Source organism: Neolamprologus multifasciatus, chromosome 19 (assembly GCF_963576455.1).
Source record: "Neolamprologus multifasciatus chromosome 19, fNeoMul1.2, whole genome shotgun sequence".
In the NCBI taxonomy this organism is placed as follows: Eukaryota; Metazoa; Chordata; class Actinopteri; order Cichliformes; family Cichlidae; genus Neolamprologus; species Neolamprologus multifasciatus.
Genome location: NC_140457.1, coordinates 15,748,393 through 15,774,685, shown reverse-complemented (window position 1 = coordinate 15,774,685; position 26,293 = coordinate 15,748,393). Strand labels below are relative to the sequence as shown.

At 39.5% G+C, this 26,293-nt stretch overlaps 2 protein-coding genes and 1 long non-coding RNA gene across 3 annotated transcripts; 2 read left to right on the top strand and 1 right to left on the bottom strand.

Moving 5' to 3' along the window:
• Positions 1-584: 584 nt before the first annotated feature.
• LOC146496262 (cathepsin L-like peptidase) lies at positions 585-7,589 on the top strand. The gene is made up of 8 exons (XM_085144229.1): positions 585-1,529; positions 1,770-1,874; positions 5,612-5,754; positions 5,908-6,105; positions 6,193-6,384; positions 6,750-6,915; positions 7,029-7,134; positions 7,216-7,589. Exons 2-8 carry the CDS (start codon positions 1,775-1,777, stop codon positions 7,313-7,315), a joined length of 1,005 nt encoding a protein of 334 aa, XP_085000355.1. The 5' UTR covers positions 585-1,529; positions 1,770-1,774; the 3' UTR covers positions 7,316-7,589.
• Positions 7,590-19,052: 11,463 nt separating this feature from the next.
• Positions 19,053-24,833, top strand: LOC146496260 (cathepsin L-like peptidase). The gene is made up of 7 exons (XM_085144223.1): positions 19,053-19,602; positions 22,806-22,948; positions 23,156-23,353; positions 23,473-23,664; positions 23,964-24,129; positions 24,236-24,341; positions 24,489-24,833. The coding sequence occupies exons 1-7, from the start codon at positions 19,503-19,505 to the stop codon at positions 24,586-24,588; spliced, it is 1,005 nt and encodes a 334-aa protein (XP_085000349.1). The 5' UTR covers positions 19,053-19,502; the 3' UTR covers positions 24,589-24,833.
• On the bottom strand, positions 19,741-21,395 carry LOC146496261 (uncharacterized). The gene is made up of 3 exons (XR_014871281.1): positions 21,276-21,395; positions 21,044-21,107; positions 19,741-20,647 (listed from the first exon to the last, which is right to left on the bottom strand). It is a non-coding gene; the product is annotated as an uncharacterized LOC146496261 (long non-coding RNA).
• Positions 24,834-26,293: the final 1,460 nt, after the last annotated feature.

Sequence of the window (26,293 nt, the reverse complement as noted above, 5' to 3'; positions counted from 1 at the left end):
ATACTACATTAAAAAAAAAATTATGACCAAATCAGCAAATAGATACCAGTTTTAAAAAAAAGGAAAACTGATCTCTACACACAGAATTCAGGTTTACACAGTGGACTAGCTTGTTTAAAGAGCTTGGCCTGTACGTTGCAGGAAAATTCAAGAGGGTAAAAGACAAAGCCCACTCGCCGTTTTGGGCTATGCAAGAGTTTCAGCTCCAGATCGAACGTCATAATTTTGCTCCGCAGGGAATAGACGACAAGAGAAAAAGGCACAGGGATGCGTTTGACCTTCTTTCTGTTGAGACAAGACGGCTCCCACTCCAGAATCGAATGCATCCACATCCACATTCACTGTTGTGAGAGGTTTAGTTGAGAAAGGATGGGAGCAGAAGTGAAGTGTTGTTTGAGAAAGTCGAAGGACGACTGAGCTGCCGGGGTTCACTGGAACTGTGATTTGGCAAGTTGGGTTAGAGGCATGGCAACTTTACTGAAGTCGCAGTAAAGTTAGCAAAACCAAGGAAACGTTGCAACATCTGCAGTTCTCAGGCAATGGCCAGTCCATGACTGCTTGCACCTTTGCTGGGCCTGGTTTGAGATGTCCCTTTGGTAGCCCAGCAATGTAGCCCAGCAAAGATACACTGTCAACATAAAATTTGCCTTTTAGAAACAACTTTTTGGGCAGCTGCTGCAGGACTAACCTTAAGTGATTTTATGTTCTGAGAGAGATCGTGAGAAAAATAAGATGTCATCCAGGTAGACAAACATGAAACAATTTATGAAATACCAGATAACGTCATTAACTAGGGCCTGAAAAATAGCAGGTGTGTTAGTTAGTCCAAAGGGCATTACCAGGTGTTTGAAGTGTCTGTGATGGGTATTGAAGGCCATCTTCCACTCACCCCCAACCTAATCCTCATCAAGTGACAGACAGATGTGGAGGAAGAGACAGAGTGAGATCCTTTCTGAAAACTTCAGCCAAATCATGATAAACAGTTTGGGACCCTGAACCAAACCCACCTGAGTTTTCAGGTGGGTTTGGTTCAGGGGCTGTAGAATCTGAAGGGAGAGTGGATTTTAAACAGTCCTTATGGAAAGACAGCCTCCATCCAGACTCATTTTTTTTCTCAGTTGGGTTGGGGTTGTAACCAAGGGTGACCACGGACCAACAGGGTGATGGGGGCTTCAAGTCATAGAAACTGATAGCTTTGGTGGGGTTATCCAACAGAGTGAGTGAGATGGGTTTTGTTTTGTAAGTGATATCCTGGATTTAGTTTCCAAACACAGAGACACACAAATGAACACAGACAGAGGAAAAAATGGGAAAAGACAGACAGAAGACCCAATCATAGGGGAGAAGCCAAGGAGGACTGAAGGACCCTGACACCTCCACCTTTTTCTATTTCAGTACTTAACATTCTTTCGCTTTCTTTACTTTACTCCTGTCCTGACCTGACTGGATTACTGCAGTCATACTAGTAGTCTGCTATATAAGACGTTCTCTCTGACGCAGACCTATATCAACCACGGACACTGAGACAGGTAAGTAGCTACAGCACGTAATTAGACACATAGGCGAGTGTGTAAATGCACTTTTCAGTAATGTACTGATGAAAAAACAAAGAAAAACAAAGAATTATTAATTTGCAAAAGGTTTGGAGAGAGAGATGATACTGTCGTACTATGAAAGTGACATCCAACATCCATTTAAAGTGACAGAAAGCATTTTAAAACTGATGTGGTTCCCTACAAGTCACAAAGGATCCGTTTCTTTGTATTCAGTCAAGATGAAGTTGCTGCTTGTGGTTTCTGCTGTTCTGGCTGTATCCAGCTGTGCCAGCATCTCTCTGGAAGATCTGGAGTTTCGCGCCTGGAAACTCAAGTTTGGTGAGACAGCAGACTCTTTCTCTCCTCTTTTGTTTTTGTGTTTTTTCAGAAGCTTCTGATCATGTTTTGTGTTCTTTAGTAAGTAAGTAAGTAAGTAAAATTTTATTTATATAGCACATTTCTAGATAAAAGATCACAAAGTGCTTTACAAGGTAAAAAAAAAAACAAAAACAGTCAAAAGTTAACAAAATGCAATTTTAAAAAGATGTGTTTTTAGCTGTTTTTTAAAAGTAATCACTGAGTCTGCAGATCTTAAGTTCTGAGGAAGAGAATTCCACAGTCTGGCGGCCACAGTAGCAAAAGCTCTATCACCCTTGGTTTTCAGTCTTGTATACTGAATAACAAGTAGGCCCTGATCACAAGACCTCAGGGACCTACTAGGGGCATAGGGCTGTAAAAGTTCGATGATGTACGCTGGTGCTTGTTCTTGAAGAGCCTTAAATGTCAGAACCAGAATCTTAAAATGGACTCTGAATTCAACGGGGAGCCAGTGCAGCTGTATAAGCAATGGTGTCACATGAGAGTACTTAGATGTTTTTGTCAGAAGCCTTGCTGCAGCGTTTTGGACAATCTGCAGACGCTCAAGGGAGTTTTTGTGTAGACATGTAAACAGTGAATTACAGTAGTCCAATCGTGATGAAATGAATGCATGAATAACAATCTCCAGTTCAGTATGAGACACTATGGGGCTCAATTTAGAGATGTTTCTTAAATGATAGAAGCATGACCGAACCAGAGATTTGACGTGGACATCCAGGGTAAGAGCAGGATCAAAGGTTACCCCTAGGTTCCTAATAGACGATTTCACACATGTTGAAAGAGGACCAAGAGCATTCATTATGTTAGGTACATGTCTGTCTGGAGCACATACAAGGACTTCAGTCTTTTCTTCATTAAGTTGGAGGAAGTTGTCAGCCATCCAACCTTTAATGGTTTCTAAGCACACATTTAGAATCTGCAGCTTAGAAACATCTTCAGGTTTAAAAGATATATATAGATGGATGTCGTCTGCGTAGCAGTGGTAGCAAATGTCCTCAAAGGGGCTCAAAATATGCTGGAGAGGAAGTAGATATATTAAAAACAATAAGGGCCCCAGCACAGAACCTTGTGGCACACCATAGGACAGGGACGTGGAAGATGACCTGTACTTAGAGACCGCCACAGAAAAGTATCGTTCATAGAGATATGAGGAGAACCACTCTAAGGCAGACCCAGATACACCAACCCAGTATTTCAGCCTTTCAAGCAAAATATAATGGTCAACGGTGTCAAAGGCTGACGTGAGGTCCAACATTAGGAGTACAGAACACTTTCCTGCATCGTTTTGCATAAGAATGTCATTGGAAACTCTAAGAAGGGCTGTTTCAGTAGAATGAGCTCTACGAAAGCCAGACTGGAATTTGTCAAAGATATTATGTTTGTCTAAAACTGCTGTAAGCTGCTTAGCCACAACCTTCTCTAGTATCTTAGCAATTAACGGTATTTTTGAGATTGGTCTGTAATTGCTAGTGAGAGATGGGTCCAGCATAGGCTTTTTTAACAGGGGGTGTATAACAGCAGTTTTAAAATAAGAAGGGACTTTACCAGATCCCAGTGAGGTGTTAACTATGGTGAGCACACAGGTACCAATAGAGTGGAAGACATTTTTGAATAACGATGCGGGTAAAATGTCGAGTGAACAGGAGGATGCTTTTGTTGCATTAACTATTTTTTCCAGCTCTGATAGTGAGATGGGTAAAAAGCTTTCTAAAACGACAGGCCGAGCTGGCGTAGGAACTGACAATGCAGATGCTGATGGGGGCAATTTTTTCCTTACATTACTAATTTTTTCTAGAAAGAAAGAAAGAAATGTTTCACAGTCTTCATTAGAAGAAATAATGGCAGCAGGTGGAGCAGGAGTAATAATATCAGTAATAGTGTCAAATAATACCTTAGCATTACCTCTGCTCTTTGCAACCAGATGAGAAAAATAAGCAGCCCTCGCATCTCTAATTGCATTGTTAAAAGAGGCTAAAAGATCCTTTAAGTAAAGGAGATGAACATTTAAATGGGTTTTTCTCCATAAGCGCTCAGCTTTACGACAATCACGTTTTATGGAGCGGATGTTGTCGTTTAGCCAGGGTAAGGACTTGGAAACAGAAACGGGTCTCATTTTAACCGGACAGATTTCATCTAAAATCGAAAAACAATGGTTATTAAATAGATCTGTTAAGAAATCAACGCCGTTTTGCGGGGATAATGTTAAATTAAAAGCATCCGAGAAATTCTCCGCTGTGGAGGAATTTATGATGCGTGAGATAATTGTCCGGTGAACAGGAGACAAAGGCTCATGAAAAGACATGTTAAAAAGAATACAGTGATGATCAGAGATAAAAATGTCCTCAGAACAAATAGAATCAATATTCAAACCCAAAGTAAAAACAAGGTCCAGCGTGTGTCCTTTGTTATGTGTGGGGCCTGACACATGCTGGGTAAAATGAAAAGAATCCATAATGTTGATAAAACCTCTGGCAAAGAGGTCGGAGTCATCATCAACATGTATGTTAAAATCCCCAACTAAAAGCAGTCTGGACAACCTCATAGTAGAGGACAGGAAGTCGCTAAACTCCGATAAAAACAAGCTATTTGGGCCGGGTGGACGATACACCACAGCACAATAAAAGGGATCCTTACTTCCGATTTTAATAAGCTGTAATTCAAAGGAAAGAAAGTGTCCAACTTTCACTGAGCGGCAGTTGAAACGACCCTGAAATGCCACCGCGAGACCTCCTCCACGACCAGATCTCCGAGGCTGGCTGATGACGGAATAGCCGTTCGGGCACATTTCAATGAGAGACGAATAGTCCAAGTCCCGCTGCCAGGTCTCGGTCAGAAATAAGAAGTCCAGTTTTTTAGAGGATATAAAATTGTTAAGAACGAACGATTTATTAGTCAATGATCGGGCATTAAAAAGCGCCATGTTCAGCGGGGTGGAAGCATCATTTTTGACAGAGGCTCGAGTTAAAGGACGTAAATACTCGGGGTTTGAGCCTTCACGCTCGTAGATTCCACTCACCGAGGGGATGAAAAGCCAGTCAGCAGGAGAGTCTGGATGAACCCTTCTGAGGCAGCATGGTCTCGGAGAGCCGGGCCCTGCATATCCAAGCAGGGACGTGGAAAACAAATTCCTCTCCATGGAGCTGTTCTGAGCATAAGTAACAAAGCACGCTCGACATCGCTTTCCAGTCAAACCCCGCTGCCAGAAAAGCCGAAGCTTCACCTGGATACCTGCTCTTCTTCCTCTTCTCCTCCGTGGTTTGCGGGGAACGCTGAGGACGCTTGCCGAGGATCCAGCCACTGGCGGAGGATGGAAAGTGCGGAGGATGGAAAGTGCCAAAGGAGGAGGAGGATGAGACATCTTGAGCCATCATTGAAGATCGGATGGATAACAGCGTCAAACGATCATAAATCAAGGCAGCCAGTACATCATTGATACAAATAGAAAACAGGAGAGCAGAGACAAACAGCACGACGAAAGAGCGTGACAAACTGCACCCGGCAGCGGCAAAGCCAAACACAGGCGCCATCATACCGGAAGACTGTCCAAAGAGTTACACAAGACACTTTAAGACACTGTCCAAACCTCAAACTTGCCTCATCCAGTTATGTAAAAGTTTATAAGATTCAAATCAAAGGAAATATGTTAGCGAATCAAAAAAAATGTTCTGTTTCTCATAATTTTCTTTTCCAACTTGCAGAAAAGTCATATGACTCTGAGTCAGATGAGGCTCACCGGAAGCAGATCTGGCTCAACAACCGCAAACATGTGCTTGTACACAACATCTTGGCAGACCAGGGTTTGAAATCCTACCACCTTGGGATGACCCACTTTGCTGACATGGTATGTGTACAAAAAAGAGATCATTCAGATTTTACCCTTCACCAATTCAGTTGTTATCTGTATTTTTAGATGCAATTAGCATGTGAGGATACAAAAAAACAAACAACAACTTTGTTTGATACAACCCCAATGAATTTCTTCCCTCTTTATCAGGAACATGAAGAGTACAAACAGCTGATTTCCCAAAGCTACCTTGGCTCCTTCAATGCTTCTCTGCCTCAGCGTGGCTCTACCTTCTTTCGCCTGCCTGAAGGTACTGATCTGCCCGACACTGTTGACTGGAGGGATAAGGGATATGTCACTGAAGTCAAGGATCAGAAGATATGTGGCTCCTGCTGGGCCTTCAGTACAGTGAGTACATAAAATTTTGTGTTCTTTGGGAAACTTTGGGAAACAAAAACTGTTGTCTGGTTTGAAATCGACTCGTCCTTACTGCAGACTGGTGTTCTGGAGAGTCAGCACTTCAGGAAGACAGGAAAGCTTGTGTCTCTGAGTGAGCAGCAGTTAATGGACTGCTCTCACAGCTTTGGCAACAACGGCTGCAACGGAGGATCGGTGAAGCGGGCCTTTCAGTACATCCAAGCCAATGGAGGAATTGACACTGAGACATCCTACCCTTATGAGGCTAAGGTAAATAGATAGCAATATATCAAACACACACACACACACCTGTTTCTTCTGTGATTTAAATCACAAACCTTGAATATATGCAGTCAGATCTTTATCACCTGAATATCATCACATTGTAAATATCAGAATTATAAATGCAAATCAGCTCATTCAGACAGTGGTGTTAATAATGGCCATGCATGAAGGGCTGTACAGTACTGCCAAAACATATGGTAGCTCCAAGCCCTGTAAAACTCACAGCATGAGCTACTTTATTAACTTCTTTCAAAATGTATTTTTTAACAGTTTTCGGAAAGCCCTCTGTTTTCTAATATAAATGTGTGACAGCAGTAGAAACTTATGATTGCATATGTTCTCTGTATTAGGGTCAACAATGCCATTACAAGCCTGATGGTATTGGTGCCAAATGCACTGGCTATGTTGAAGTGGAACCCAGTAACGAAGATGCCCTGAAGGAGGCTGTGGCCACTATCGGACCGATATCTGTTGGCATCGATGCTTCTCACAACTCATTCAGATTCTACCAATCAGGTGCAGACATTGAAACATATTTGTAAAATGCAGAGAAACATTTTTAAATTGGAAAAGAAATGTGAAATGCTTCATTTGTTCTTTTGTTCAGTCTGATTGACATGTATTTGCAGGAGTGTATGATGAGCCCGACTGCAGCAAGACAGTGTTGAACCACGATGTGCTGGCTGTGGGTTATGGTGCAGAAGATGGACATGACTACTGGCTGATCAAGAACAGGTATTTACTCCCATGTGATGCTCATATTTTAATGTTTTAGCAGCTAAATGTTGTTAAACTGCAATTTGTTTCTTTCTGCAGCTGGGGTCTCAGATGGGGAGACAAGGGATACATTAAGATGAGCAGGAACAAATCCAACCAGTGTGGGATTGCTTCTGATGCAACGTACCCTCTGGTCTGAAGAGGTCGGAAGAAACCTATCCTCAGTTTTTCCTTCTGATTTGACCAAAATTTTGTTTAAAGTTTTTAACCATGTTATGTAACTAAACATAATTTTATTTGTCGGGTCAAGAACCTCTCTTTTCCTGCATCAGTGTTTAATGGAATAAATTCATAAATAAGACAAATGCAAGTTAAAATAAATACATAAATTGTGAAACTGTGTTCTGTTCATCAATCCATCATCTAGACATAAATGTTTAGCACCCGTGGAATGCAGCTGCAGACTTTTGTGTTCCCCAGTTGTGAGGGTGATGCATCATTTGACCCAGCATTGTGAGGTTATTGTGTTTTGTGACTCTTCGTATTATGATGGTTTAAGTTCAAGTTTTTAAAGTTTAGCATCGAGTTTAGTTCTTTCTATGTTTTTAAGTTTTCTTGTGTGTCTGTGAGGTTTCTCGTGTGTCTTTGTCTCACCTCACTTATGAGAGACTGTTGTGTCCCTAGTGCTCTGTGTGTCTTAGTCATGTCGCTGTGCTTCATCTTCCTTCCCCTTTTCCCCTTTTCCTCTCCTCGTGTTTTATCTTTTGCGCTTCCCCATTTCTGTGTTGTGTACTTCCTGTTTTATTTTGACAGTCTTTCATCCCGTGTGCAGTGTATTTGATTTTGCTTCCCAGTCTCGTTAGGTCTAATTCATCCTAGCTATGTTCCCATGTGCCTCATCTTCCCTAAAAGCTCAAAGAAAATGGAGCAGAGTGGATACTGTGATACTACTTGTTCATTTTGTAACATGAGAAACTTTGCTCAACTCCTGTCTGGCTTAAAATGACTCATCCTTATTGCAGACTTACACATTAGAGGGTCAGAACTTCAGGAAGATTAGAGAGCTGGTGGCTTTAAGTAAGAAGCAGTTGGTTAATTCGTTAGCAACCATGGAAACAGTGGTGGCAATGACGGTTTGATATACTGGGCCATTCAGTAGTGGTGTGAAATATTGATGCCTCTGATAAAAGATATTTATGTTCTAGAATCAATTCTCATATTAAAATATTGATATTTTAGTCATTTGTGATAAATTTGTAATTTATCATGAACTGAAAAACAGTGGAAAAGTAACTTTATTACTGGGATTCTGTAAATGATTGGTAGGAAGTACTTCTTTTCCCACCTGTCATAGTGATACGCAAAATATCCTGTATAAATGCATCACTGCTCACATGTGCTCGCTCACTTAGTTGACAATAATGGGTGAGTATGAGCAGAGCCATGTGTGGAGCTATTTCAGCTCCACACATGGCTCAAACAAAGTGAAAGAATGGCAGAAAGGGAAAAAGGTGGAGCTTTATATTTTTACATGAGTCAACTGTTTTAAGAAAATAGTTTATTTAACTTCTGCAAAAACAGTTAATTTAAGGAGTGTCAGGAGTAATTTTGAGGACAATGAATGGTCATTAGTGGAGTCAATAATGGAGTCAATACTGTTTGTATACAACATTTAATAAACATCTATGATACCTTCATTACTGCAAAGTAAGAAATATTTAAATACAATTTAGTTTTATTATACTTTGGCCTAAAATTAATTTTTAGATAAAAGAGCACTTGGAGTTTAAATAAAGTAATCAAAAGCCTGTATAACAATTAGAAATATCGAATGATGTAACATAAAAGCTTTTTTCTGTTAGTCTTCCTGCAGTGTTATCAAAAACTTAAGTCTAATGGTCTTGTAGATATTCTGGGTGAGTTATTAATAGATGAAAATATCTGGGTGACTTTACTTTTTTCTTTTTTCTTGTTTATTATTTTAAACGAAGAACTAATGTCATTCTGCTATTTAAAATTTTTATTTCATTAGTGAGAAGAGCACCAGAAATGCCCGCTTCCTCAAAATGCCAGATGTTTCTGGTGTGTTTCATTTTTTTGTGTATTTTTTTCTTGGTGTGTTTCTGGTTTAAGCAAGTCATTATGAAGAAGCCGGTGTTTTTCTGGTATATTTCTACTGATGAAATAGAATTTTAAAATACTTATGGATTTGAAAGGCTGTGGGATAATTCCGTCTCCTGTTGGTCTACTTACAAGCACCGTTTTGTTAATGCCACTAGTTCCACGCTTGTATTTTTAAGTAAAATGGCCTTTCAACCCTTATTTATCCTTCAGAGATGTGGTTTAGAAAGAAACATTAAAAACAGAAAAAAATTGTTCAAAGACAGGAGTAACCAGAGAGAAGACATTACTTTTCCCAAAGATTTTTGCTTGTCTGAAGTTTGCAACTCAATGGAAAGACGCAGCCACTAGAGGATGATCTGACTGTTGGGGTTTGCTCTCTAAACATGTAGGACCTTTAATGTATAGTAAAAATATCCTTATTTGACTATTGTTGTGATTTTAATACTATATAAATAAATCTGAATTGAACTGAATTAAATGTACTCCCTGCTAAACCCAGCATGAACCATGTTGATTTGTATATTTGACATCACTGTTCTCCTTTCAGTCAAAAGATCCGTACCTTCTGGCGACTGGAGGAACACAAAGCCACTTCAGCATAAAGAACACTTAAGGGCCAAAGGTAGCACTGGGAAGTCAGTCATTTGTATACTTCACTTTCCTGGTGAATTTAAGACAAAATTAAAGGGTTTATTATCCAAAATTCCATTTTATGTATTCTTACATGCTAATAGCAACTAAAAACATTAATGACAGTTCAGATGGTGAAGGGTAAAACTTGAATGACACATTTTTATTACCCAAGTGGAATCCCTGATCTGCCACAATGTTTGCGGCTGTTGCGCCAGATTTGCAAGGGGTGAGCCCCCTGTCATCCAAAGTGGTAGGATCTTTCTGTTAGACAGAAAAGGAAATTAATGGAAAGAGAGTAAAGGAATATGTAAAATCTGTGATGGATCATTAATAAATGAAACCTTTAAAAGATTTAGAAATATTTAAAAATAAAACATTGTTTTCCACTCCAGAAGTAGAGACAAACAGAATATATTGGAGTCTGTTAGATAAATATGATCCCAGCCACTTGCAGCACAGTACCTTTGGTACCTACAAAATGTTCTAATCTATGTAATAAGATATCATTGGTCAACAGTATTGAATGTTGCTCTGAGGTCTAGCAGGGATTTTTGTTTGTTTGATTTTTGTCAAAAATATTGAATTTCTATGAGTTGTGCCATTTCCACTGCTTATAAAAAGCTTATAAATATTGCTTGCCCCAAAGCTTCAGCTGAACCTTTGTGACAAAGTGTATCCTTGTGATGGAGGAGCACATGGCATCAGAATTAAACAAATATATTTGAACAAGATCAGCTGGTTTCCAACAACAAGCAGAACAAAAGTTAAAATGTCATTGGAAAATCAAAACATCAAGCTTTGCTAAAATTAGCAGAGGTCTTTAAATTACCTCTTAGGAGAGGAAATAAGCGTTAAATGTCTTTTTCTAACAAAAAAAATACAAGTGTGAGATTAGCACTATTAACAGAATGGTGCCTGTAACTAGACCAACAGGAGGCAGAAGAATCCCACAGCCTTTCAAACCCAAATGTTTTTTTAAATCTTATTTCATCATCCACAAACACACCAGCTTTTTCAAAATGCCTTGCTTAAACCAGAAACACACCATAAACACCAGTTTCCCCTAAAACATCTTTCTTAAGCAAGTCTGTGTTTCTTTAAGCAATGTTTTCATGCAGTACTAACTCAACGAGTATAACCACAAGACTGTTAGACTGCCTTATATGACATTTCTAACTTTAGTGTTTGATAACATCAAAGAACATTGCGAGAAAATGGCTTTTAAGTCCAACCATTTCACAGATAATTAACCTACTTAGTTATTTATCCTGTATAAACAAGCACTTGGTTACTGTGGGAAGGAAAAACTCTCTTTTAACAGGAAGAAACCTCCAGCAGAACTATGCTCTGGGAAGGGTAGCAATATGGCTAGCTTCTTTCCTTACTGGCTTCCTCACCAGCTTTTCAAAGGAGCCATCTACCATGACCAGTTGGGGGTAAGGGGAGGATGACAGAACAAAAGACACACTGTGGAAGAGAGCCAGAGATTAATAATAACTAATCATTCATTGCAGAGTAGTGCATAAACACATAGTGAGTGAAACACCCAGTTACACCTAGGCTTCCCATGAAGGAAGCCTAGGTGTAACTGTTGGATATTTCAGAGTCATCTGATCCAGCCCTCACTATAAGCTTTCTCAAAAACAAAAGTTTTAAGACTAATCTTAAAAGTAGAGAGGGTGTGTCCACACTGGGAGCTGGTTCCACAGGAGAGGGGCTGGAAGGCTCGCAAGAGCTTGGACCAGACTTAAATATTCAGCAGCAAGCCATGGATCATGGGAGAGCATATACGCCGATGTTCTCCAGGATGCTTTATGACAAGCATAGTTGGCTAACTGGATATCTGGTGAGAAATGGCTTCTTTTACTTTCCATGTCTGCTGTTTCAAGTTTAACTTGAAAAGAAGGTTTAAGAAATAAAAAGAAAACAGCAACCTTTTTTTTAACCACTAGTTGCCACTGCTGTGAGGTCTTTGAAACAAGCTGTGATCTGATTGTTCAAGACCATGTGTGTGAGGAACACAATTTTGTATTTTGTTCTGGATTTAACAGGGAATAGAGACATCATAATTATACACATTTGTTGCACAGGATCAGTTGTGTATAAAGCACAATTAAACAGACCAAAAGTGAACATGTCATTGCAAGATCAATACATCAAACTGAAACAAAGTGTGAAAAGTGTCTTTTACTGAAAAAAGTATCCAATCAGAATGGTGCTTGTAAGTAAAACAACACGAGAGAGAATCTTCCCACAACCTTTCAAACCCATTTTGTTGCATAATCGTGGTTGCATTATGCAAGTCTCTGGGTGGTTACAGTGGCTTGCAACAGTATTATCAACAGGAACTACTTCACTTTCTATGTCACATTTCGTTTGTCCAATTTGGGCTGGAAGTTTCGCTTTTCTGCTGGAATACACTACAGTACCATCCCCAAACCGAAATGGTCTGGAGCTAGGGGTTTCTGATTGCAGCAACTTGTTTACTTGGCCTTGGCTGAGGTGACTCATGTAGCTATCTAGCCACATATCACCGCAAACTGTACATGTACATGCAGTATCAATAATGGCTGATCCCAGTGCTTCAGTCAGGAAGATTTCAGAGTCTGTCACTGAGGCTTTAGTGTACCAGATTTTATTATCACTATGTGAATTGTTTTTAGTTTGTTTAGTTGTAATTGGAAAAAAGGCATTTGAAAAAAAAACAAAAGGAAGGAACTCTAATGTTCGTTTAACAGGAAAATGAAGAGTTCAAATGGCTGATTCCCTAGGCTTGCCCTTGGCCTTTCGATGCTTCTGCCTCACTGTCGCTCTACCTTCAATCGGTTGCCTAAAGGTACTAAATTGCCCGACACTGTTGACTGGAGGAAAAGGGGATATGTCACTAAAGTCAAGAATGAGAGGGAGTGTGGCTCCTGCTGGCCCTTCAGTGCAGTAAGTGCATACTGTATAACTTGGTGTTCTCTATTTTTGTAACACCGAAAACATTGCTCGACTGGTTTAAAATGCACTCATCCTTATTGTAGACTAGTGCACTGGAAGGTCAGCACTTCAAGAAAATAAGAAAGTATCTGAGTGAGCAGCAGTTGGTCGACCACAAGAAACAGTTTCACTGGTTTGGCCCACTTAAGATCAAAGTGGGCTGTATTTGACCTGTGATGTAAAATTAGTTTGACACACCTTTGCTTTGCATACTGTGCCAGGGGGGCCATGTCCACAGGAGAAGATCCACTAGTGACACCAGGACCAAAGACAGTCACCTCTGTCATCTCTTCATTAACATTAGAACATTTGGAGCTACCAAAGATTTTAATATGGAGTAGGCATCCTTCCATTTTAAGGACACATAACCAATTTTATGCTTTCCCATATTATTAGTGGAAAAAATGATGGGTCATGCACCTGGAGGAAGTCCAAGTCAAATTCCAACAGGAAATAAACAAACTGACTTGATCATCTTCCTGAAATATGTATGTGGATGATTTCCAAAGATTGCAGATTAAGGGTGTGTCCTAGATTCAGTTCCTTTACCCTCTTTCAGAGCTTATATGTTTAACAATAAATTTTGCTCTAATCAAATTACATAAATGACCTTTGATGTTACAAATGCTTGCTTTATCTTATTCACACTTAATTTCAGCAGAACTAAACTAGTTTCAGTTTGTATGGCAAGAGGAGTTTACCCGAAGGCAGGCAGTTTGTTTTGCCTGATGACAAATAGTAGAAAAGGCAAAACCTAAATCTTGGGAACTCTGAAACTAAACTCATCACAGCTGGTATGGGAAGTGGAGTCTATCTGAAAGTGAGGTGTTTATTTTGGCTGATGGCAAATAGTACAAAAGGCAAAATAGAGACAGCTGTGGAGAACAAAGCTCAGCTAAAGAAAACCACAGAAGACAAGACAAGGGAAAACTAAAATAGTGCACATTTAACAATTGAGAAAACTGTAAAGGAAAAATAGAGACACATAAATGACCATTATATGAAAGGCTTGAGAAGACAGGATGGAGGCACGAGGAAGGAATTACAGTAAACTCTAAAGCTAGTAGAAAAACAGAACAAACCTTAATACGCTAAGAATACATAAAAGAAATATACACAATAAACAAACTAGGAATCAAACAGAATATTTAGGTAAACCAAATGAATAAACAAATTCAAAAATGCTGGGTAGCTGAGCCTCCACTCAGAAAAACGATTCTTTGTCCTCATTATTATTATTATTATTATTATTATTATTATTGTTGTTGTTGTTGTTGTTGTTGTTGTTGTTGTTATGTGATTATTTTGAGAGAAAAATGCTACTGAAATATATAAAATCAAAGGTTTATTTAGCCAAATAATTAATCCATCCATTTATTTTTAAAGTAAAGACAACAGAAACAACCCTCCATTTGTGTTAATATTTGTCCACCAGAGGGCAGTCTGAAAGTCTAAGCAGAGTCATGTAAGGCGTAAATGAGCAATCAATGTGTTTACTTTAAAATTATTTTTCAGGCTCTTGATGCTCTCCACTGTACGTTTGTAAAAGGCCAGAGCCTCCTCAGTAGGGAGGCATGTAAGGGTGGTAAGTAAGCATATACTTTAGCCTTTGCACACACTGTGCTTCAGCATTTTGCATATTTTTTGTTAAAGAAATAATGACATGGTGCAACATGTTATGTTTTGTAGCTCAAATGAGGTTGTGGTTACCTCATTTTAAGAACATTGTAAAACCTTAAAATTTGAAAGGGGTTTACTTCCTTGTTTTTTTTACTATAAAAAATGTGTTGTCTAATTTATGTTTTTCATATTGTGAAATTCACTGCACAACAAAATTAAATTAATGGTTTTCTTTTATTCAGAATGCTACTTGGTGTAAGAGTGAGGGTGAAGTTTGAGTCTCATTTACATATAGGCTTGTTATTAATCACTTTTCTTTTTGCTTTTAAAGAAGCAAAAAGAAATGTGATTTTCTGAAAGGAAGAGATGGAGTGACATGTATGAAACAGAGAAGAAAGGAAGATGACAGATTATTTTCAAAAGTAAGGACTGCTCATACAAGCTAGTGACCTTTGCCAAGATTTCTGCTTTCACTATCACAAAGTAGTTCAATGAAAGAACTGAAACAAAGTCTCCCACTCTGTGATCAGGTAGAGCTGGTCTACTTTTAAATTAATTTATATATACATACATACACAATAATAAGAGAACAGCACCACCAAGGCTGGAGACGGAGCAATACTGGAAGAGCATATGGGAGAAGGACGCAAGCCATAACGGCAATGCTCAGTGGCTAGTGGATCTGAGGGCAGACCATAGCGACCTCCCTGAACAGGGTCCAGTAACCATCACAGTGGCAGATATCCAAGAAAGGGTCTCCAGTATGAAGAGTTGGACAGCACCAGGCCCCGACATGGTTCACGCCTACTGGCTAAAGAAGCTGACTGCACTCCACGAGTGTCTGGCAGCACAAATGAATCAGCTGCTAGTTAACGAGGGACACCCGGAATGGCTAACCGAAGGTCGGACGGTCCTGATCCCCAAGGACCCCAAGAAGGGACCAGTCCCCTCCAACTACCGACCAATAACCTGCCTCAGTACTACATGGAAGCTCCTGTCAGGCATCATATCGGCTAAGATGAACAGGCACATGGGTCAATACATGAGCGGGACACAGAAAGGAATTGGCAAGAATACCAGAGGCGCAAAACACCAGCTACTGGTAGACAGAACAGTCAGCCGAGACTGCAAGACCAGACTGACCAACCTGTGCACTGCCTGGATTGATTACAAGAAGGCCTATGACTCAATGCCCCACAGCTGGATACTGGAATGCCTAGAATTGTACAAGATCAATAGGACCCTAAGAACCTTCATCAGGAACTCAGTGGGGATGTGGCGTACAACACTAGAGGCCAACTCCAAGCCCATAGCACAAGTCACCATCAAGTGCGGGATCTACCAAGGAGATGCTCTGTCCCCACTGCTGTTCTGCATAGGCCTGAACCCCCTCAGTGAGATCATTAACAAGACTGGCTACGGATACCGACTACGGAACGGAGCAGTTGTCAGCCACCTCCTGTACATGGATGACATCAAGCTGTATGCCAAGAGTGAACGAGACATCGATTCACTGATCCACACTACCAGGCTATACAGCAATGACATTGGAATGTCGTTCGGGCTGGAGAAGTGTAGTCGGATGGTAACAAAGAGAGGGAAGGTAGTCAGAACTGAGGGGATTGAACTACCAGAAGGCAACATTGCAGACATAGAGGACAGTTACAAGTACCTGGGGATCCCGCAGGCGAATGGGAACCATGAAGAGGCCGCTAGAAAAGCTGCAACCACCAAGTACCTGCAGAGGGTCAGGCAAGTCCTGAGGAGTCAGTTGAACGGTAAGAACAAGATCCGGGCCATCAACACGTACGCCCTGCCCGTGATCAGGTACCCTGCTGGGGTAATAGGCTGGCCAAAGGAGGAGATAGAAGCCACTGACATAAAGACAAGAAAGCTCCTGGGTTTCACCCCAAGTCCAGCACCCTGAGGCTGTACGCTAAGCGGAAGGAAGGGGGCCGGGGACTGGTGAGTGTCAGCACCACAATCCAGGATGAGACAACAAACATCCAAGAATACATCACGAAGATGGCCCCAACTGACAGAGTGCTCAGTGAATACCTCAGGCAGCAGAAACCCAAGAAAGAGGAGGGAGACGAGGAACCATCATGGAAGGACAGGCCCCTGCACGGTATGTACCACCGGCAGATAGAGGAGGTGGCTGATATCCAGAAATCCTACCAGTGGCTGGACAAAGCTGGACTGAAAGATAGCACAGAGGCACTAATCATGGCAGCACAAGAACAAGCTCTGAGTACAAGATCCATAGAGGCTGGGGTCTATCACACCAGGCAAGACCCCAGGTGCAGGCTGTGTAAAGATGCCCCAGAGACAATCCAGCACATAACAGCAGGGTGCAAGATGCTAGCAGGCAAGGCATACATGGAACCCCATAACCAAGTGGCCGGCATAGTGTACAGGAACATCTGTGCCGAGTATAACCTGGAAGTCCCGAGGTCAAAATGGGAAATGCCCCCAAGGGTGGTGGAGAATGACCGAGCTAAGATCCTGTGGGACTTCCAGATACAGACGGACAAAACGGTGGTGGCTAACCAACCGGACATAGTGGTGGTAGACAAACAGAAGAAGACGGCCGTAGTGATCGATGTACACAGCAAATCCAGCATGTCCAAATTAACACTGTCAGATTTGATTTCAACACTATTAAAGTGTCTATATGGGTCCACACCAGAGAGTGTTAATTTAACTCTTTTTGGAGAGTTGGTACGTTAACTCTGATTTAGTGTTAAACACCAAATCTGTCTGGAGTTGATAATTTAACACTTTGTGTTAAGAGTTTATATATTAACTCTCAAAGAGTATTTTAGTTTAACTACGTAAGAGTTATCTTCTAATTTATTCCAAAAAGCGGGAATTTTACTGTTATGAACTTTCTTATTTCTTACTTATTTCTTTTGGAAATAAACATTTACTAAAAAGACGCAATGGTTTTTGAAAAACATTTATTCTGAACTGTGCACCACAATTTCAAAACATTTTCTGAAAGATGTAACAGTGTACATGTTCTCACTTTCATTAGAATTTTGTTTATCAAAAGGTCTGACATAGGTGAGCTGGTAAATGCAAATAACAGCATTCTCATCACTTATTTCTTCAATACAATATGCATGTCCTTCATTCATCACTTTGTAGAACTTCAACGCACTTCTGCTCTCCCCCATATTCCATCTTCACAAGCATATCCTATGTGGAGATTGAAAACAAAATTAGCTGACACTAATTAATGGCACAAACAATCCAGTAATCAATGGCAGCACAGTAAAAAAAAGGAATCCTTTTTGAGCCATTACTTGTGTAAAGTATTTTCCCAAAAGACAAGGACACAGACAACAGGTAATACTGAACTAAATGTAAAACCTCAACCTTTTTCATTTTTACCTAAACCGTGTGCACAAAACTCTGGAGGGATCTAAATGCTAACGTAGAACCCAGTCAGGACGTCTGCTGCTGCTGTTTGCTCGTTTTTTTATGGGAGATCGTTTTCAGGCTTCAAGTAGCACCATTATACCAACATTTCACATTCTAGACAAAGTTTTAGGTGTATTTGACCAAAGATTTGACTAAAAATTCACATGCAAGCTTTTTTTCAAGGCTGTGGTATTTGCCCGCAAACAATACCTTAAAGCTAGCTAAAACAGAATATTATGCTATCAGCGAGCAACATGGCTAATGCCTTTCACACAGCTTTGTGTGCCACAGAAGTAAAAGCTAATAATAATAATTGGATCAATATTTGAAAAAATGACTTACCAAGCATGGCAAACAACTCAAATATGTAGAGCAAAATGTTCTGAAACGGCTTCACTTCAGCTTCGATTGGAGCCTATCGTGCTGGGGGCGGAGTCTGTGAATTTACTCTATTGGTGTCATAGCCCCTCTAGGAGTTCAGAGTTAAGAGGTCAAGAGTTAATGTTTCCATTGTAACACCTCCAGATTTGACATAGAAACACTCATTTTTAACACTCGGTTTTAACTACTATCATTTTACACCTCAGAGTTACATTAAAAGAATGTGACTCTACTTAGAGTAAAATCAACTCTACATTTGCAAGAAGACTACTAACACCAAAACATTTAACACTTTTGAATTTGCTGTGTAGTGGTTCCGAATGAAAGCAATATCAGGAAGAAGGAACACGAGAAGCTGGAGAAATACCAAGGGCTCAGAGAAGAGCTCGAGAAGATATGGAGGGTGAAGGTAACGGTGGTCCCCGTGGTAATCGGAGCACTAGGTGTGGTGGCTCCCAAGCTAGGCGAGTGGCTCCAGCAGATCCCGGGAATAACATCGGAGATCTCTGTCCAGAAGAGCGCAGTCCTGGGAACAGTTAAGATACTGCGCAGGACCCTCAAGCTCCCAGGCCTCTGGTAGAGGACCTGAGCTTGAAGAATAAACCGCCCGCAGGGGGCGTGCTGGGTGTTTGTTTTTTTTATGTGTGTGTGTGTATATATACATACACAGACAGACACACAGCTAGACAGATAGATAGATAGATAGAGAATTTAAGTACATAAATCATGAATCACATGAGGGCATTTACCCGATCTTGACTACTCAGTATTCATGTCCATACATGTTGATGGGGTGGAGGGGCATTTATTCCTCCAGGACCTGAAGCTCAGTAAAGCACCCCACCAACAGCCAAACCCACCTGTTCTCTGATTGGATTGTTAAATTTGTGATTGTCATGACATAACTAATAACTAATCAGCTGAAAGGAAGAAAAAATTTGTTAAAAGAGAGACATCATGCAAACATCATGTGATCCTCCTCTTAATGTTTAGCTCCACCTTTTACTGCACCTGAAATTCTTTCACTATGTTTTTGAACTGCTGTGAGTCACCAAACTGGAATACAACTATTGTAGTTAGCCATATAGGAACTCTGTTTCTCTCTGATACAGAACTACAGTACCTCAGCCCGAGCTGGCTTAACCTCAATCTTTGCAACATTGTGTGTGGTTTTCTGCAAGACAAAAGGATCTGTATTTTTCTGATTGTCTTCAATCAAGATGAAGTTGCTTCTAGTTGTTACTGCTTTTTTGGCTGTGCCCAGCTGTGCCAGCATCTCTCTTGGAGATCTGGAGTTTCATGCATGGAAGCTCAAGTTTGGTGAGACAGTAAACTCTTTTCTCCTCTTTAGTTAGCCTTGTGTGAAATGCTGTTCACTGTAAAATCTAATTAGTTCCCAGAACTCAAAAAAATTGAGGAAACTTGTTGCCTCAAAAAAATTGAGTAAAGCTTAGCTAAAAATGACTAAATTAGAACGACTTATTTATTTTGAGTACTCTGTACAAGCTCATTTGTTCCCAGAACTCAAGAAAATTGGATCAAGTTTACATAAGATGACCAAGTTAGGGCAACTTACTCATTTTGAGTACACTGTACAGCCTTGTTAGTTCAGAGAACTCAAAAAAATTAAGGAAACTCGTTGCCTCAAAAAAAAAACTAAGTAAAGCTTACTTAAGATGACTGTTAGGACAACTTATACGGTGCAAGTCTACAGTATTAAGAATAACTTGATATTTCTGACTGTACAATAATAATTGTTTACCTACTGACAAACATTACAAGTTCAACTAAATGAAAAAACAATTTGTGGTAACCTGAATATGATTAAAAATAATTAACAACACTTTTTGTAATGATGTTAAAATCAGCCCAACTTTTATTTTCAAACACAACAAAGTATAACAGCCAACATACTGAACACTGTTCTGCTGAACAACAAACAATTATATTGCCATCACTGTTATAATCTTACAATGAAACAAAGTCTCAGATGTAATTATTCTGAAAATAAGTTTAGGCCTACCACAAGTTTGTTTTGTACTTACATTACTTATATAATCAAAATGAAATATTTATTGTTCTGTCACAAGAGCAGTCTCTGATTTAAACATTTGTTTTTCATTCCAACACATGAGCTGGAATGTTGTATTATTTTAAGGATGGCTTGTTTCCAGTCCAGGCATTACTGCCTGAATGACTGTCATGGATCGAGGTGATCCAAATGTAGGTGCAGAAGAAAGTCTTTAACTTCCCTTAAGTACAGTGTCAGTGGATATGGGTTGGAGATGCTATGAGCTTGAACCTGAAGGCGACCATCTTCACTGACCACACCATGTGTGACGGAGGACTCATCTCTCCTGTTGTCCTGCAAGCAAACAATCATATTTTTTGGAACATGAACTTAATTGCTTTCTTAAAACATTTTTTCTGCATTTGGTATAAACAAACTCAAATTTAGACAATCTCAGGCTCCCTCCCCACCGGAGAGGTGACATTCAATGTCCCAATTATCAGTCTGGATAGCCCTGACCACCACTCAACACACAATAATGTCATGAAAGCATTATTTTAAAAATGGCTATGCAAACATGCCCAATAACTTTCATTCTAATGATGTGCAAAATGATTTGGGAACAAAACAAATTGTGTTGTTAGAAAACTTGCAGACTTCACTATATACAGTGTAGACCCTCTAAACTAAGTTTGGGGGATGTGATCTTTCAAGAAATGCAGACCAAACTGTTGTTGTTTGTTTACTTACACAGCATGTCTTGTAAAATTAACTGGAGTCACCAGCAACAGCATCGCGCAGTCATATCTCAAGTCTAATAACTGAAAACAGGAAAAGATCAGTAAAGAAACAACTTCCCCAAACCAAAGCACAAATAAAACAATAAGTAAAACAGGCTGATCTAAAGTATGATTAAAGTTCAGCCTGATTAATATAAATGTCACTGACAGTTGCTAATATATTGGAAAACCAAAATACTTACTGATGTCTTTCTGTCCAACAGCAGGAGTGCTGGTCCCGAGCCTCAAAGACAGTAAGAAGCAAGCAGAGGGAGAAAAAACAGAACATTTTTCAGAAACTGATTTGATCCTTAATGGCTGTGCAATCATAACATAGAGTTTGCTTATGTTGTTAAATAAAGTCTAGATTTGACATTAATAGATGCCACAGATATTCAAAAGCTGCCACAAAGCATGAAAAAAATGGACGTCTCCAAAAACGTCTGAGCATTTTTGCAAATATGTGATGTCTTGATAAATCGAACAGATATTTGAACTTTACACAGCTACATTCTCACCTGAAAATATCTTTAAAGTTTATTTTGTGACCCAGAAAAAGTAATAAGTTTTTTAGCCGCGCTCCTCCGCCATTACAGCAGCTGACAAATGTGATCCTCCTTTTCCCCAGACTACCCTTTCTGGGTCACAAAATAACCTTATTTTCAGGGGGGAATGTAGCTGTGTAATACTCAAATATCTACTTAATTTATCAAAATATCACATATTTGCAAAAGTGCTTCCACGTTTTCGGAGAGCTCTTGTTATCCACCAGCATGATAGCTGACTGGGAGGTCAAGGCTCGATAGAGTCCGGGAGCACAGCTAACTCCTGGCTTATTGTTTTCAACCCCCTGTGGTCTTTTGCTACTCAGGTTAAACATGATATATATAGTTAGTTAGTTAGGGCTATGGATTGAAAATACCCCCCACACCACACATTTGAAGAATTTTGTCTGGGCTAATATCTCACTTTTTTATTTCAAACAATCAACAGAAAATTTCACAGACATAGTGTTATGTAAGGTTTTTAAGGCTGTGGTGTTAATTTTTAAGTAACATGAGCCCAGCGGCAGCAGCAACGCTAGGCTAACACTAACTAGCTAGCAAGATTATAAACCTGGTGCTAAACTAAGAGAAGCCACAAAATCAGTTTGAATAAGAGTAAACATTTACTCACCAAGTCAGTGTGTCAGGTAAAGATTAACAGCAATGACAACAATCTCTTGAGCTGAGGCTTCTCCAGGTTTGCTCAACATATTGCATAACAAATGCTGGCACCATGAACATGCGGACTGATCCGTACGGTAGTCATGTGGCATTTTCAAAACACATCTTTCATCCTTCCGCACTGAGAAGCAAAACTTCCAGCTTATTTAGTTTTTCTAAGTTAAGACAACTCAAATAAATTGAGTTTATCAGCGTTTTTGCATAAAAAGTACTGGTAACTTATTTAAATTGAGTTCTAATAACAAATTGATAAAAATTGAGTTCAGCCTATTTAATATTTTTAATTAAACACAATATTACATTTTACAGTGTTGTTCATGTTTTGTGGTCTTTAAAATATGCTTAGTAAACCTCGAATTCTGAGAAAAAATGTGAACTAACCTTTCCGTTTACTTGTAGAAAATTTTAAAAGGAATAAAAGGGTATCTCTTACCAGAAATTCAATTTTTATTCTTTATTCATAATTCCTTTGTTCTCTTTATGATTTTTTCATTTTCCAACTGGCAGAAAAATCCTATGATTCTCCATCAGAGGAGGCTCATCGGAAGCAGATCTGGCTCAACAACCGTGAATTTGTTCTAATTCACAACATATTAGCAGACCAGGGTTTCAAGTCATACCACCTTGGTATGACCTACTTTGCAGACATGGTATGTACGGAAAAACATGTGTCAGTTATGTTTCATCCTTTTTAAAAACATTTAAATTTTGATTGCAAAAATGATATTTGAAAAGAAAAAAAATGTCCTTCTTCATTATGTTATGTTATTATGTTGCTTTTATTATTCTACCATGTACAGTGTCCATGAGTGTTCTGAAAGGCGCTTTCAAATAAAATGTATTATTATTATTATTAGGAAAATGAGGAATACAAGCATCTGATTTCCCAGGGCTGCCTTGGTTCCCTCAATGCTTCCCTGCCTCACAATGGTTCTTCGTTTCTCCGGCTACCTGAAGATATTGATCTGCCCGACACTGTTGACTGGAGAGAAAAGGGATATGTCACTGATGTCAAGGATCAGAAGAAGTGTGGCTCCTGCTGGGCCTTCAGTGCAGTCAGTACATATAACTTAGTGTTCTCTATTTGTTGTAATATGGCAAACTTTGCTCAACTTAATTATATTGTATAATCAGTTATATATTCTGGATTAAGATGAACTCATATTTATTGCAGACTGGTGCACTGGAGGGTCAGAACTTCAGGAAGACAAGAAAATTGGTGTCTCTGAGTGAACAGCAGTTGGTGGACTGCTCTCGCAGCTTTGGGAACCACGGCTGCCAAGGAGGCTTGTCATACCAGGCTTTTCACTACATTATATACAATGGAGGAATTGACACTGAGGCGTCCTACCCTTATGAGGCTAGGGTAATTAGACAGCAATGTCTCAAAAACCTGCTGTCACACCAGATCTCCTAAAACAAAATCTTTGAACATACATTTTCAGGTGTTCATTACCTGACTATGATCATCTTTCTAAATATCAAAGTTGAAACTGCCATGTGCTCATTCAGATGGTGGTAGTCATGATGGTTTCTGGCTAAAATATATAGTAGTTCCAAGACTTGTAAAGTAGTACTACTTACTACTTACTGTACTTCTTTCAAATACAATTCAATCTAGTATAGTAAATTATAGTAAATTATAACATATTTTCTCTCAATTAGGATGGACTATGCCGTTACAACCCCAGTGCTATTGGTGCCAAATGCACTAGCTATGTTCATGTGAGTAACTCTGATGAAGCTGCACTGAAGTCTGCTGTGGCTACCTTTGGCCCGATATCTGTGTCCATTGATGCTTCTCATCAATCGTTTCAACTCTACCATTCAGGTGCAGACATTGACACACTTTGTGAAATATCTTCAAATAGAAAAAGAAATTGAAGGTGCTTAATTTATTCTTTATACCTGTAAGTCTGATTGACATGTATTTACAGGATTGTATGATGAGCCGGCCTGCAGCAGCACACGTTTGGGCCATGCTGTGCTGGTTGTAGGTTATGGTACTTTGACTGGGCATGACTACTGGCTGGTTAAGAACAGGTAAATACCCACATGTGATGCTCTCATTTTAATTCATTCATTTCATTTTTTACAATATTCACTGAGAGGTGATACACAGATACGTATACATGAACATGAAGTGTGAGCTTTACCTGCTAAATGTTGTTCATTTGTTTCTTTCTGTAGCTGGGGACTTGGATGGGGAGAGATGGGATACATTAAGATGAGCAGGAACAAGTACAACCAGTGTGGGATTGCCACTCGAGGAATCTGCCCTCTGGTCTAATGAGGTGGGAGTAAACTCATCCTCGTTTTGTCCTTATTTGACAAACAATTACTTAAAATACCATTTAAGCATATGTAATTTCTGATATTCAAACAGTATGTTTTTACAGTACACTACAGCTTACTATAGGATCGTGGTTATGGGTATTAGTTTTTTTAGTTTTATCTAAATTAACTGAGTTATAAAACAGTATCTTTTTTTATGGTGTCAACCAGTCTCTCTTTTCCCAAAACTGCAATTTCACATTGAGATATAAACATTTGCATTTGCATTTTTACTGTAGTGGTGGGTATGACTTAATAACTGCAGATTTTTGTGTTTAATCCAGAATAAAGCAAATTAACTGAATATCTCCTGGCTTTTTCTGTAGAGTTGTCAGTGACAGTTTTGTTTCATTTAGAAATGTTTAAATACTTATTAATACCAATGAAATGATATTGCTGAATAATGCACCTTTTGCTGTTCCTTCCTTATCAGGTGTGTGAGTGGGTGGATTTACTATGTTAACAATATTAAATCATTGGTAAAATGTATCAGTCAAATCAAATTTTGTACTGCTGATACATTTCTCTAAAATCCATGTGGGTTTTCAATATTTATTTGGTATTTCATGGATTCTGATTGAGTTCCCATTGGCTCAACTTTGAGAGTCACCAATATGTATAAACAGCATATCAAAGACATTACACTTAAGCAAATTAATTACATGCTGTTTGTTGTGGAAAAATAAATTGAGCGTCAAAACCAAACTGATTTTCTGGGATTTTTTGAAAGAATCCATCACTCCAGCACAAACAGGGCTCATACCATGATTTTAAGTTGTTTTAAGTTGTAAATCAGTCAGATTTGACCCAAACATGACAGGAAGGTTAAAGCTTCTGTTAAAATGTTCAGCAATGCTTGATTTAATCTTGCTTGATGTTGAGAAATGTGTGATATATCATGCCATTAACCATTGAAAATGTTTATTAAAAAACTCCTTACCTTCATCTGTCCCTCCCTCAGAATATCCTCAAGCGCTGATGCAATAGCTGATCCTGTCTGGTTTTTACACATCTGACCCACGTAAATTTAGTTAATTAAGTGTTTTGTAAAGTTCTGCTTTGAGACAATACAGCTCAGGGCCGGTGGGGCTAAGGGGACTGCACACAGTTATGCATGGTAGAGCATGTTCCATGTTGTCAAGTTCAAGTTGTTATGTCTACGTCCCATTATGTGTCCTGTTTTTTCAAGTGTCTCGTGTTCTTTTTTCAGCGTGTTTAGTTGTATGTCCCCTGTGGTGTTCAGGTCATTTGTGTCAGCGTTTTTTCCCCAGGTGTTCTTAGTTCCCTTATTACCCTCCTGTGTAAGAATGAACAAGGATTTGGACGACTCACCAAAATTTTATTTACATAGCGCCAAATCACAACAGTCGCCTCAAGGCACTTTATATCGTAAGGTACACCCTACAATAACACATACAGAGAAATACCCAACAATCATATGATCCTCTATGAGCAAGCACTTTGGCGATAGTGGGAAGGAAAAACTCCCTTTTAATAGGAAGAAACCTCTGACAGAACCAGGCTTAGGGAGGGGCGGGGCCATCTGCTGCGACCAGTTGGGGAGAGTGAAGGAAGACAGGATAAAAGACACGTGGAAGAAAGCCAGCGATTAATAACAAGTGTGGGTCTTGATGCATTCGCAATCAACTAGGTAAGTAAAT

Bases quoted from the DNA above. Each gene is read 5' to 3' on its own strand.
- LOC146496260 (XM_085144223.1), top strand. From the start codon at position 19,503: ATGAAGTTGCTTCTAGTTGTTACTGCTTTTTTGGCTGTGCCCAGCTGT. The intron at 19,603-22,805 runs GTGAGACAGTAA...TCCAACTGGCAG, and splicing joins TGCATGGAAGCTCAAGTTTG to AAAAATCCTATGATTCTCCA. The intron at 24,130-24,235 runs GTGCAGACATTG...ATGTATTTACAG, and splicing joins GTTTCAACTCTACCATTCAG to GATTGTATGATGAGCCGGCC.
- LOC146496262 (XM_085144229.1), top strand. From the start codon at position 1,775: ATGAAGTTGCTGCTTGTGGTTTCTGCTGTTCTGGCTGTATCCAGCTGT. The intron at 5,755-5,907 runs GTATGTGTACAA...CCTCTTTATCAG, and splicing joins TGACCCACTTTGCTGACATG to GAACATGAAGAGTACAAACA. The intron at 6,385-6,749 runs GTAAATAGATAG...TCTCTGTATTAG, and splicing joins CCTACCCTTATGAGGCTAAG to GGTCAACAATGCCATTACAA.